General features: G+C 40.5%; 1 protein-coding gene across 1 annotated transcript in view; it reads right to left on the reverse strand.

Annotated features, from left to right (window-relative positions):
• The window catches only part of MSRA (methionine sulfoxide reductase A), a 295481-nt gene that overhangs the window by 180172 nt on the left and 102103 nt on the right, over window positions 1–13206 (reverse strand). The window contains exon 2 of the mRNA XM_059835372.1: window positions 23–91. Coding sequence (XP_059691355.1) covers window positions 23–91 — 69 coding nt within the window. The remainder of the gene's footprint in view (window positions 1–22; window positions 92–13206) is intronic.

Below are 13206 nucleotides of genomic sequence, written 5' to 3' on the forward strand. Positions count from 1 at the left end.
TATTTTAAAACTGATGTCTTACCAAATACAGCCATCTGTGTTCCCTCTGGGAAAGGTTCTACCATTCTATTTCCATTGACGTGATGTTTATCTAGAAGGAAAGAAAAAAGTCAAAATGTAATAGAATATATGCTTTGCATAAAACCAACTGTTTTTTTCTTATAGTTCTGTTGAAATCTGATATCTGATTTATGAAAGCCGACCTGTACAATTCACTAATATCCAGAACCTCACACTTCCGGAGTCTATTTTTCAAAAATACTGTCCACAAGTCCCAGGATATAAACCGGAGATGCATTTCAGTTTAGTGGTTAAGACAAGTCAGCTGATACTAAAACGACAGACACGTACAGAGCAATACACAGTAGCAATCACTGTCAAAGGTGGAGCACTCTTGAAAGCAACCTCCTCACGCAAGCAGAAGCAGCAGGGAAATCATAATTCTCTGTTGCTGCTAGGATGTGTTGGTGCTCAACCACAACCTTTTTTATACGATCAAGCACAAACTATGGGTATTTTCTGCTCTAGTGTGGTGAGCTGACTTTGGCTGGCTGCCAGATGCCCACCCAGCCGCTCTCTCACTCCCCCTCGTCAAGAGGACAGGGGGAGAAAACGAGATGGAAAAGCTCATGGGTCGAGGTAATATACAGGGAGATCCCTTAGCAATTACCATCATGGGCCGACCAGCCTCGACTTGGGGAAAATTAATTTAATTTATTGCCAATTAAAATGCGTTTGGATAGTGAGAAACAAAGATAAATTAAAACAACACCTTCCTCCCACCTCCCCTTTTCCCCTGCTCAACGTCACTCCATTCCTGACTCTGACCTTCGGGCTCAGAGGGCTGTTTCTCACACTTTTTTCCTCACTCCTCGCTGCCGTGCCATGTTTTGCCCTTTCCGACATATATTTTGCCAGAGGCACCACCAGCCTCGCTGAGGGGCTCAGCTGTGTCCTGCGGTGGGGCTGTTGCCAAGGCAGCTGGAACCGGCTGGAACCGGCTGTGACTGGCACGGGGCAGCCCCTGCCTCTCCTCACAGAGGCCGTCCCTGCAACCCTCCCGCTACCAAAACCTGGACGTTTACACCCAATATAGTCAGCAATGTTCGCTAAAATGAATATTTATCCAACATACCCTAATGCCACGTCCATTCCCGACAGAACATACAGAGTTCGTCTTTTACAGCAGTCACACCTTGGACTGGTTTACTATTAAATTACGGCCGCCATTGGAAGCCACTGTAACAGATCAAACATAATTGCTCTTCCGTTAGCCAATGCTTAATCAATAAGGGGAGAGGAGCATGAAATGCAAACCGGAACGCATCCTTCAATTGTCCTCGGTGACTTGGGGCCGGCAGCCCCAGCACCTTCCAGCTCCCGCCAGGTCTCCGCAACGGAGATGTTTCTCACACAGGACACTTCGGCTATGCTATGGCCAAATTTCTTCCATTTTTCTTAGAAAACCTGATGCATGACAGAAAAGTAACAAAACTGCATCTACTGTTTTCATGGGAACTGAAAAGCCAATACATTTGAGGTTTACTTTAGTTAAACGGTCCTTTCCTAGCCACTGTGGTTACCCGCTCTCAGGTGAAAGACCATTTTCTCCAGAGAGCAGCTGGGCTCTGGGAAATCTGGTCCGTGGAAGCAGACAGATGAGCTACAGCTATCACGAGCTGCAGTTTAAGACTAAGTTATACATCCTCGCACAAGGATACAGGAGGACGTAAGACAGAACACCCATACCAAGCATCTGCATAAAAGCCAAATCAAGACTGAGACTTTCGATCTCAAGGAACACAAAGCATACAGGGAAGTGCAATATTATGGCATCGCTAGTGCTCACAGGGATGATTTCTATGCAATAAAAGAGTAGAAGCCTGACTTTACTCCTTCCATGACAAGATAGCTCCCAGGGGCTAGAAACTGCTCAGTTTCCAGACTAAATAATATATTCTTCACATCCCAAAGTACTTCTCTTTCATCCCAATGTACTTTCCTGAGCATAAAGAAAATTCTACTCCTTGTGATACTACAGGCTTATCACGATTGTATAATCAGGGTTGTATGTATAACCTGGAAGGGTTGTATGTATAACCTGGAAATGAGCGCTCCAACCTCCAAATCAAATAAACCATACAGATCCACAACAGAATATTCCCAATCCTTTTCACTGGCATCCCCACATTGATTTCTTGATCTACTAAGACTCGTTGTCAACAATGGTGGAAAGAAATAAAATCGCCTGAACTCAGAATACAGGTTTCTGTTCACAAAATACTTTCCAGGGAGAAAGCCAAGAGATTTTCTCAGTATGTGCGTTATTTTACTTCCTGTAGTACAGAACCTGGTGAGGAATAAAATAGGCCAAATTAAGAACACGGGATTGCCTTGCGAATTCTCTGAAAGCAGTGTTTTTCATTAGCAGGGAGGCATAGCACACTACTAATCCCAGCTGGCATCAAACATTTATCAGCAGTCAATGAGAAGGGAAAATCAGGGTTATCTGCAATTGGAGCAAGAGGTGCCATGAAGTCAATTCTTTGCATTTAGGAAGATTGAATGCCCTGTGCCACACAAACCAAGGGAGGGGCTTTAGGAAGGAAATTGTTGCAAGGTTCCAGAGGGGGAGTAATATGACCAGTGTCGTACAAGGTTTCAACCTCGTTAGCTATAGCATGTATTACTAACATGATCTACAGCCATCTGGGATGAGCGAACAGTCAGAAAAATTATGAAACATCATGCAAGATCAAATAAACTAACCCTGCCCTAGTTCTGATAGCTGCCTTCATTTAAAAAGTAAATGACATATATGATGTATGAAGTAGTTACCCTTGCAAATGGTGAGGCTTTCAATAGATTAAAATTAAAATTAAACTTTTGGAGGTGAGATGGCTTGAATGAAAGTAGTATTTTCAGACTTCTCAAGTTGTCTTCCAATGCCTTCATACTTTTGTTTGAAAGATCTTAGCCAGATAAAATAATTCATTTTCTTGTCATTCATACTTTGTTTTACAATCTTTCCAGTATTCCCTGCCCCCTGCCTAAATGCACTAAACAGTAAAAAATAAACAAAATTTACATGGACTTTAACAAAACATACATTCAACCTTAGGAAGAAAGTAACAACATATAGTATAACGAGCCTCTCCACAAGTACACTATTCAAAAAACATTGCAGTTTGGGGCTTTTTACTGAACAGTTTTTCTTGTGAAAACATAAGCTTTAATTCTCACCTACAAATTGGATTGAGTAGCTCCAGAAAATCGGAAATACCTTGGCCCCATGGGACTAGAAAAAAATTAGAAGGACTTTCCCTGTAACTTGCCAACCGAAAGAATAAATGACTGTTCCAAGCTCATCGTCATTCCAGGGACAAGGGCTTACAATATGTAAGATAAAACCTGTTGTTGCAGAGACATGGAAAGATAATCACTGAACAGTGAACTGGCTATAAGAAGTTAACTTCAGCTTCCTCATGATGAAAACAACATGTTTCACCCTAATACTGTCAATATTTAGAGGGTTAATCCTTCAGTGGACTACAAGAGCACTTGGAAAAGTAGAATTGTGAGGACATTAATGTCTTTATGTCATTTTCTTGATCTTCTTGATCCTCAGGGTTTCAACAGAAAGCCAATTGGTTAGGAATAAATTTTTATTTCTGTTTTATTGATATTCAAGCTGTCAGCATTTTCATGAATGCTACTTCACAACCAAACAATGGGGGACTTCTTCCTCTCAAAACTGCTGAGTGCTGCTCCATCCTCAACTGCAAAAACTCTCTACCATTTTTCAAACTAAGCCTGAGAGACATCTGCAATATACTTTGCTCCCTGCTGAACAGAACTAGTATGCACTGAAAGCAACACATATCCTGGAGGTCTTGACATTCAACTTTAGCTTCAGGCAAAGTCTGCTTTAGACAGGTGCAGTGCCTGGCCCGCTCTCCTTAGCTTCTCTGGATTTCTACAGAAATAGTCCTTCACAGACCCTCTGTATCCGTGAAACAGCATAATATAGGGAAAGATAATCAAACGTTGCTAAACAGGTCCTCAATATTTCTTCGTCACGGTTCAGTCTTTGCAGCCTGTCCCTCAATAGTTTCTAACACAGTCCTACAATTGCCCTTTGCTAAAGATTCACTAACTTCAAGTAAAGTTCTGTCCACACATGGATTAGGCTATATCTGTACTAGTAAACTATTAAAATAAACAAGTCATATCTAGAAACTATTTGAGAGAGTGTTAATTAGCCCAGCTGAAATCATGTTAGATCCTATCCTAGCAATTTACCAGCGTGGACAATCAAGTTCCAGTGCCTGGACCTGTTCTCTGGCACATTTTAATTTATTAGTATACACTTCATTTATCTTCACAGTTCCATGTATATGATTGGTATCACACCTGTAATAGATAAATTTAACAACGGAAGATGTTCAAATAAGAAAGTTTTATGAAAAATATTTCCTTTCAAACCAGCCTGACTTAGGTTCTAAACAGGTTTACTGTTCTGCTATAAGCCCAGAGAAAATTTAAAGCTCAGTTAAATAAAAACTCACTGTCTTTAAGTTAGATTCCTAATAAAGTCATCACCACAAGATTTATAGCACTTATCAGACCTTTAACAGAATCGAGCTTGCAATTATTAGAGGCTGAAGTTTGCGCTTCTTTCTTAAATATGCAAAATTAAAGCACCGCTGTAATGCAGAGCAGCCAGTCGCTCATAGGCGAAATCCTCTCTCACAGTAGCACAGGTGAAACTAAAGTTACACCAAGAATGAAATCAGCAGTGCAGAAAATCTATACAAGGCACTTTGCGTAACTGAAGATATCCAAGAGGAACTTTAGGTTAAGATACCCACAGTCATTAATGAACATGAGTTCTCTATTTGTGGAGCCAAATGAAGCTGCTTAAAAAGATACGGCTTTCAGAGAATGCTGATCCAGCACTGAGTGAAAATCAGAAATTTTCTGGTCTCAAAATATTCGATCTCAAGCAATCATTGTAAAGATTTGAGAAGATTTATTTTTTATTAGTAAGAGACTCATATGTTCTTCATATTTATCTTTTGATTTTTAAACCATTAGGGAATATTTAGACTACATATCCAAACTTATCAGAGCAGCCAGAAAATTATTACTTTTAAATGAAAACTGAGATTCTCACATAATCAAATTAATCCAGGAGTAGGGGTCATATTTATACACAAGGACTGTTAATTTTCCGTGGTAAGCACAGCCAGGAATTGAATTGAAAATAGCTGATTAACCAATTACCATGAGCCTCCTCCATCCCCTACCAGCACAAACACGACGGGTTCACGAGGAGGGGAGGAGGAAAAGAGAGAAGCAGTGATGGAGCAAGGGAAGAACTTCCTAAAGCAAACCAGCTGCCGCTTGAACGACTCCTTTCCCCTTTCTGTTTTGCCTTAGACACCTTTTCCTACACTTCCCATCATGCCACAATTTTTTCTCCATTGGCTACACCAAACACTCACTCAGCTGTAGAAGTGGTAGCTAAATCACTGGGGAGCTGGAAATTTCGGACAGGTATCAGAGAAAGCAGGTCAGGGGATACAAGATGTTTGTAAAACAGTTATAAAAATAACTCGATGGTTACTATTTCCAAGAGTGGCGTGTAAGTCATAATACATGTCATAAGAGTCGCAAGATGGGCACCAAAGAAACATAAAAGCACTGCTCACTTTGCAGTGTTAGCTGAGCATGGCGTGTACATATAATATTTAGAGCAGTTGCCATATTCATTTTAAACAAAAGTTTGGAGGCAATAAAGGGGCATAAAACTTAGAGCCAGGCCTGTGTGAAAAAGACTGCTTTCATCTAAATAAAGAGGGGAGAAGAAAAATGTTCAGCATTGAAGAAGCAAGTTATTTAAATGCCTCCGAAATTCTGGATGTGAGAGGAGTATGTCATCCACAGTCACAATTCCACTGCTCTAAAGAGAAGCAATGAAAAGTAGGATGACAGACACCATTTGAAAACTCATAACATGGAGACAGACTGATGGCATTTCACCGTAACCTACAGCTGCTATGTTCTTTTATTTAAAAATTCATTGAATGCCCAAGCTTCACTGCGATGTCGGAGTTTGTACGCTCCAGAAAGACACATGAAATGAATGCCACAATGAGAAGACATCAGATTCATTGCTCCTGTGATGGCTGATGAAGTTTTACTGCTTTAGGAGAAGACAGAATTATCAGCAGTCTAAAAACTGATGTAACAACAAATGTAACCTGTAGCACAAGACAAGTGAAGTGAGACATTCAGGGAAAGCTCCTCATGGCATGATTGGTAACCCACTGCGAGATACGTGGACCATCAGGCCTGATCATCCCCTACTGCTTTTTCATATAACACTTTTTACTGCTGTGCACCATCAATATACAGCACATAATTGAAGGCCAGTGGGTTTCTTTTCTGTCTTGTAAACAAGAAATTATCTAATTTTTATTTCCAGTGAAAGACTGCAACATTTAGAAAAGAATGGTGGACGTTTGGCAGTACAGTGTTACCATTTAACATGTAATGAGTCTGTAAGCGGCACTAAAGAAATACTAAGCTAAAGAAGACTAAATAGTAAAAATAAGGAATTCACTGCCCTTGGGTAAAAGTTCAACACAGGTGACACATGAAAATTCGGTTCAAAGGAAGCAAAATTAGCCTTATTTACCAGTATTTTCCAAACAAATATTTTCTTTTTAATTTAAACATATAAGCATTTAATTTAACCAGTACCTGTCAACAGAGAATGAACTAGATACCTGTTCATTTTTTCAAATAGTCATATCCTTTACAGTAACTATATTGAAGCCTACAGGCAGCACTTCATTTAGTAACAGTGAACTAACCCTAGTAAAATGTACACTTCCATTAGGCTACATGGCCTGTGGAATTAAAAGACAGTAACAAATGTGTTATTCACATTTCCAAGTATAAAACTTACTTGATATCTTTAAAACAGAACTCCATTTCAGTCTATTTACATGTTATCTGATGAGAGCTTCATTACACTTCATTTGGGCCCCTCACTGCAAGAAGGACATTGAGGTGCTGGAGCGTGTCCAGAGAAGGGCGACGGAGCTGGTGAGGGGTCTGGAGCACAAGTCTGATGAGGAGCAGCTGAGGGAGCTGGGGTTGTTCAGTCTGGAGAAGAGGAGGCTGAGGGGAGACCTCATCGCTCTTTACAACTACCTGAAAGGGGGTTGTGGGGAGGTGGGTGTTGGTCTCTTCTCCCAAGTGACTAGCGAGAGGACAAGAGCAAATGGCCTCAAGTTGTGCCAGGGGAGATTCAGACTGGATATTAGGAAAAATTTCCTTTCTGAGAGAGTGGTGAGACACTGGAATAAGCTGCCTAGGGAGGTGGTGGAGTCACCATCACTGGAGGTGTTCAAGGAACGTGTGGACGTGGCACTGCGGGACATGGTTTAGTGGGCATGGTGGGGTTGGGTGATGGTTGGACTTGATGATCTTACAGGTCTTTTCCAGCTGTAGTGATTCCGTGATTCTGTGATTCACCTGGCTTAGAAAACAGGGATCTGACCTTTACTGTACTTGTGCCTAAAATGAGGTACCTGAGTAAATTACCTGATTCTAAAAACATCTGGGCTTCCCGAATTTCTATTAACTTCACTGAAAGCCACAACTGGCCAGTACTTTCAAAAATCAGATTGTTCATTTATATACCTAAATACGAACCTTGAAGCCTGACTTTTTAAACCTAAGAAGGTTTTGGGGTTTTTTTTCACTGTACCTTACCCTTGTTAAATCTTTTAACAGTAATTGTTAAATCTTTTCTTTTTTTTTATATTACTAAACGTCTGACAAATCTTTTAACAATTGATTCATCCAATTTGAAGTCAATCTGACTAAATTCTGGTTTGAAAGCCTAGCTGTCACAGAGCCAGAATCTTTCTTTTTTTGCCCTATCATTTTCAGTAGGCATGGCTGAGAGTTTGATCACAAGAGCTATTTGGATTGCTCTGTCAGTTATTCTAGGAGTAAGCTTGATAGTTCTTCCAGACAAAAGCATAAATGTAAAACTTTTCACCATCTACCTATTTCATAACCCGGAAGATATTTCCTTTAAAAAAAAGGTTTAGTTCTCTAATATGGTATCTGATGTGTATGCCAAGAGGAGTTAGGCATGTACTATGTACCAAATTATGTCATATACGAGGATTTTATAAATTGTACAAGGATATATGGTATCTGATGTGTATGCCAAGAGGAGTTAGGCATGTACTATGTACCAAATTATGTCATATACGAGGATTTTATAAATTGTACAAGGATAGGATTTTTCCAGTCATTAATATTGAACCAGATCCTTACTTCTTCAGACGGAGGGGAAATCTTTCACCTTATTTATATCCGTCCCCTCTCCCAAGATCTCCTGGATATCAGAAAATGCTTTTGAGATGGTTTCACAATGATCTGGAAAGGACAGAGAGGAAGCCTGGCTGTTAAAGAGAAAGCTTGTAGGTATTGCTGCTGAAGAAATAGGAATTACCTACTAAATCCCTCCATTTCCATCCTAAACTGTCTAAAACCACCCATTCATCCTTGTCCCTGAGGGTGGAGCCTCTCTTCATCATTTTGGGGTTTTCAAAAAGCTACTCAATGGAAAAATCCATGAAAGCATAGCTTCACCAGGGGCATGCTCTTAGAGGACTAAAGAGAGGCACAAGAGGGAGAGGGCTGCTCTACTTCAGGCCTCTGTGGAGCTAACAGCGGTATTAGACATGTAATTTATGGCTGAACTTCCTCCATAAATTCTTCATAGCTGGTGATGAAATAGAAGCTCTTCTTTACTTTCAGGTCCAGTTCAATGAGCAGAACTGTCAGTTCTTCAAGCTCCTGTGTAATAAGAAAATCTAATGTCATATCAGATGAAACCCAAAGTGTTATGTTTCAAAACACTTTGCCTCCCAAAGGATATTTTCAGGGCAGGGACATTGCTGTCCAAACCCAGCCATTTATGTTTCCAAGTCTGACAAGCCGTTTTGGTTCTCAGCATCGGCAGAGAGATGGCGTACATGATCTACTGGGTTTCTTTCACCTCTCGTTTCTCTAGTTCCATGCTCCATCAGTCGGTAGAGATCAGCTGTCAACTCATTACCAATTAAAAAGAGAGGTCAGCTACGTAATGGTAATTCACTGCGTACAACTATTTGTAGTATTATTGTGTTATTGTTCTCACATGGTGGTTCCCAACTATTATTAAAAAAGCGTGGCATCATTCAATGGAAAATATTAATTACAAATTCTGTTGAAAAATAAATAACTTTGCTTATTAAAATTGGCCAGGAAAGGAAGAGTGGTAGCTGAAAACAGTTTTGAAATGTATTCTGGAGATGATGTCTCACAATGTGACACACTGTGTTCTGCTGCATCCATTCTATCAAACAGATTATTACACAAAAACTGATTGATGCTACAAAATGTGATGCGTCCTAGCACAGTGTGTCAGCTCAGACCCCAAAACACATGGACGCCTCAAAAAACATAGGTTCTGTTTAACGAACAAAGGCGAGATTATCGCACACTGGTTTTGTTCTGCAGTTCTTACTGGGAAATGTACCAACAGGAATGACAGGAAAATAAGGTTTTGAAAACAGAAATGAATTCATGTCTTAGAAGAGGGCAGCGGAGATGCAGAGGAGGAGAAATAGCGATTTTGAAATTTCCAGTCTACTGGGGTTTGCAGATTAGTGGCTGAACAGCTGCGCCTGTAGCTGTGTGACTGTGCTAATAGGAAGCAGTATGTCACGCAGCGATGGACCACGAGGGAAGCAGCCTGCGCCGTGTGAAGGGGTAGACGAGCTGCAAGGTCAGAGGAGACCGCGTGTGCAATGGGGAAGATAGGCTATAGGAGCATGTGTAGGGCAAGGGGAAAACCTGGCCATAGGTCTCTGCATAAGACCGGAGAGAGAGCAGATGTACGTACTGAGAGTGGGGTAGCGGGTACATGGCAGCTGGGACAGAGGGTGGTGAGGTGTGGGGGTAAAATGTGAGGATCAGGGATATATTTGGGGTATGGCCAGGGGAAAGTATCCTAGAAACTACAATAACAGACTTACTGCTTTCAAAGAGACAAAGCCACGTGCCATTATGTGACTTTCACAGACAGAATGTTCGCGAGACCTAGATAAACAAGACCCCTCACATCCTTACTGTACCCACATGTGCTACTTGATACATTTTCTGATTCTGTAGGCCAGGTGTTTTAACTTCTGAGTTAACATTAGGGTTAAATTAAATATGCTTAAATTGGGATTTATGACACTTGGCTTTAGTCATCTACAATGGATATCTACATCTGAGTACTCAGCCTTGGATCCTTCTGTACTCTGGAAAGAACCAGACACTTCTGCAGTGATTCATCTGACATATTTTGGATGTTTTCTTCAGGATAAAATGAATCATATTTAAAAATGTCAATTTCGGAGCACTGATTATAAGGAAACTAGTGACAAACTCAGATGAATTCCACCTATATCACTTGTGGTAATACCGCTGAGCTTTACGATCTATTCAGTGGGAGGATTATATGTACCTGTGTGTACATACATATTTATTAAAATATGGCCTTGACACCAACGGAGATTCTGGGTTATGAACTGGGACAAATGTTAACAGTAAAACATATGATCAAAATAGCAAAGGAAACAATAGCAGAGGAAAATAACAATCCTATCTACAAGGGTTGCTAGAAGGTAGTCTATCTCACAAGCAGTTTTGTTGCTGTGCTGGGGTAATAGACCTCTAATCAATAGAGTGTTCACCCAGCTTAGACAGGTAATGTAGACAGAAACATATTAGGTACCCACGGTAGTCAACTCTTGTGGTACTTTTGGGTTGTCAAATCATTTCACTTCCCAAAAACCTAACTCATGGAGTTATGACATAACATAAAAATCTCAGTTTTCATTTTTGAAACTGATGCTTTTTAGCCTGCCTGTTGGGAGAAGATTACAAAAATGGAGACCACCTAGAGTCAAAAATTAAAACTTTAACAAGAAATACAAATATAATTTCTCCTTCTAAGAAGATATACAGTGTTCAAATGATCAAGACTTTATCTTCCTAATACCTCTACAATATGGCTCCACTTTCTATATGTAGATATAAATCTTTTGTTTAGGTTCTCATTATCTCCCCCCTTGATTGCTAAAATATGCTTTCCTTGAGAATTGAGAAAGGCTCTTTGGAGCACTAAAATGCCCCAAAAATATTGCTGCAAAGAGCACTGTTCCAGTCCATCAGTTTGACAATGTCACTCTCCTCTTCAAATTGCTTCTCTCTTGCACCAAGCAGAAGTTGCTTGTCTACTTTCAAGGCCCTCCTTGACCGAGACTACACTGCCAACCACCCGTCATGCACAAGCTGAATGTCATGTTCCACCTCCGATCACTCAAGAGATGCCAGCCATCACTCTTCACACTTTCTAACAAGTTTCCTCACCATTTCTGTGGTACTCCGCTTCACAGCAGGGAGGAGATCCCCATAAACAAAATCAGAGTTACTTCCCTACCCCCTTCCTTAAACCTCCTCTAGGTATGGAAATGTGCATGAAAAACCTAATGCTAGTTAGTCTGCTTGTACATAATGTATAGTCAGGTTGCCAGTATACTGACCTATAGAGATTTCAGCTGTCTGTCAGTTCCGTATTGTTGTGTGGTAGCCCAAATAAAAATAATAAAAATAGCGTTGCGTTGACTCTGTGGGACCCAATGCATAGCTGTTGAGTCATTGGGATTGATAATTATCCCCTTCTACAAAAGAACAGGTCAGCATGCCATCATTTGAGAGAATCTAGCAGCCCGTCATCTTTTTTTGACTCGCTATAATGATCAGCAATGCACTGAATGCATAGAAAAAGCCCTAAACCTGGAGCAGAGTGTGGTATTGAGTTATCCACATAACGCAAACAATCCATGCCATCTCTACCGTCATTGCTTTTCAGGCAGTGCCAGTAGCATCTGGTTGTTAGTGTAGGAATTGAATGAAGTTGATAAAATACAACTGGACTTTATTTCAGAATTAGAGACAATGCCTTTCAAAACCCTGCTTGAAACCCTTATCTAAACCAGCTTGGATAAGAATACTATCAGACGGGCTGGAAAACCAAGGGATCCAAACAAAGGACGATGATAAACACAGTGTAACGGAGCTGGGAGGAGATGTCCAGTGGGGTGTGGCAAGGAGGATTGTTAAGCCTGGGTTTATTTAGCAGCTTTATTAATGATCTCAAAGAAAGGGTGAAAAGCACATGAATAAAACATGCACTGGATACTCAACTGGGACATCGTGTGTACACCATGAAAAATGAAAACTAGCACAAAGCTCTAGGCAGAAATTCTGCAATGAAGCACAGAGAGATGCAAAGTAGCTCCAGAAATACTACTGCTTTCTTATTATGGAAGAAGAACTTGCGCCCTCATCTTTCTTGAGGAAAAAAAGAAAAAAAAAACATCTAAAAGGGCAGGGACCACAGCCTGAGGGAAGGACAGAAGATTCACAGGAGAAATAAACTGTTACAATGGCCACACTCTGGAAACCCATGTGCCCTCAGCTTCTCTTATAAAGACCGCTGCTGGGGATATAATCTCTGTTGGTATGCTTCCTGGCACTGCTTGGCTCGACACCTCCTTGCTTGTGAATCAGCAACGTAAATGCCAAATTCTAGGCTAGCCTATGCAAAGAAAAGCTAGGTACAGAAAACAGTACAGACCTAATGGTAAAATCCCCCAAACTGCTTTTAAGTAAGTTGCTGGTTTATAATTTCCTTTTACACATTCATATTTACATAAAAAACCTTCTAAACATGACTTTTGATTTAGGATGCTCACTTACTGAAGGCTCAGCCTAAGAGCAGTTAGGTCTTGTGCCAATTGATACCAGGTATCTTAACACTGACAAGCTATTATTGATTTCTTTATGTTCATAGCTTCTCAAAATTAGACTCAAGATAATTTTTGCTGGACATTCACATACATGTTCAAAGTGGGAAAATCCCTTTGAAATTCATGGCTGGCCATGAATTTGTAGATAAATAGTAGAGCAGTGGTTTTTTCAAGTCCTTAATTACATACATAGAGACATAACGCAAACGTTTTTTTCCTGAGGAGGGACTCATAGAGAAACACTGCTTCTCCAATGTGGACTTCTTTG

Source organism: Gavia stellata, chromosome 2 (genome assembly GCF_030936135.1).
Source record: "Gavia stellata isolate bGavSte3 chromosome 2, bGavSte3.hap2, whole genome shotgun sequence".
Classification (NCBI taxonomy): Eukaryota; Metazoa; Chordata; class Aves; order Gaviiformes; family Gaviidae; genus Gavia; species Gavia stellata.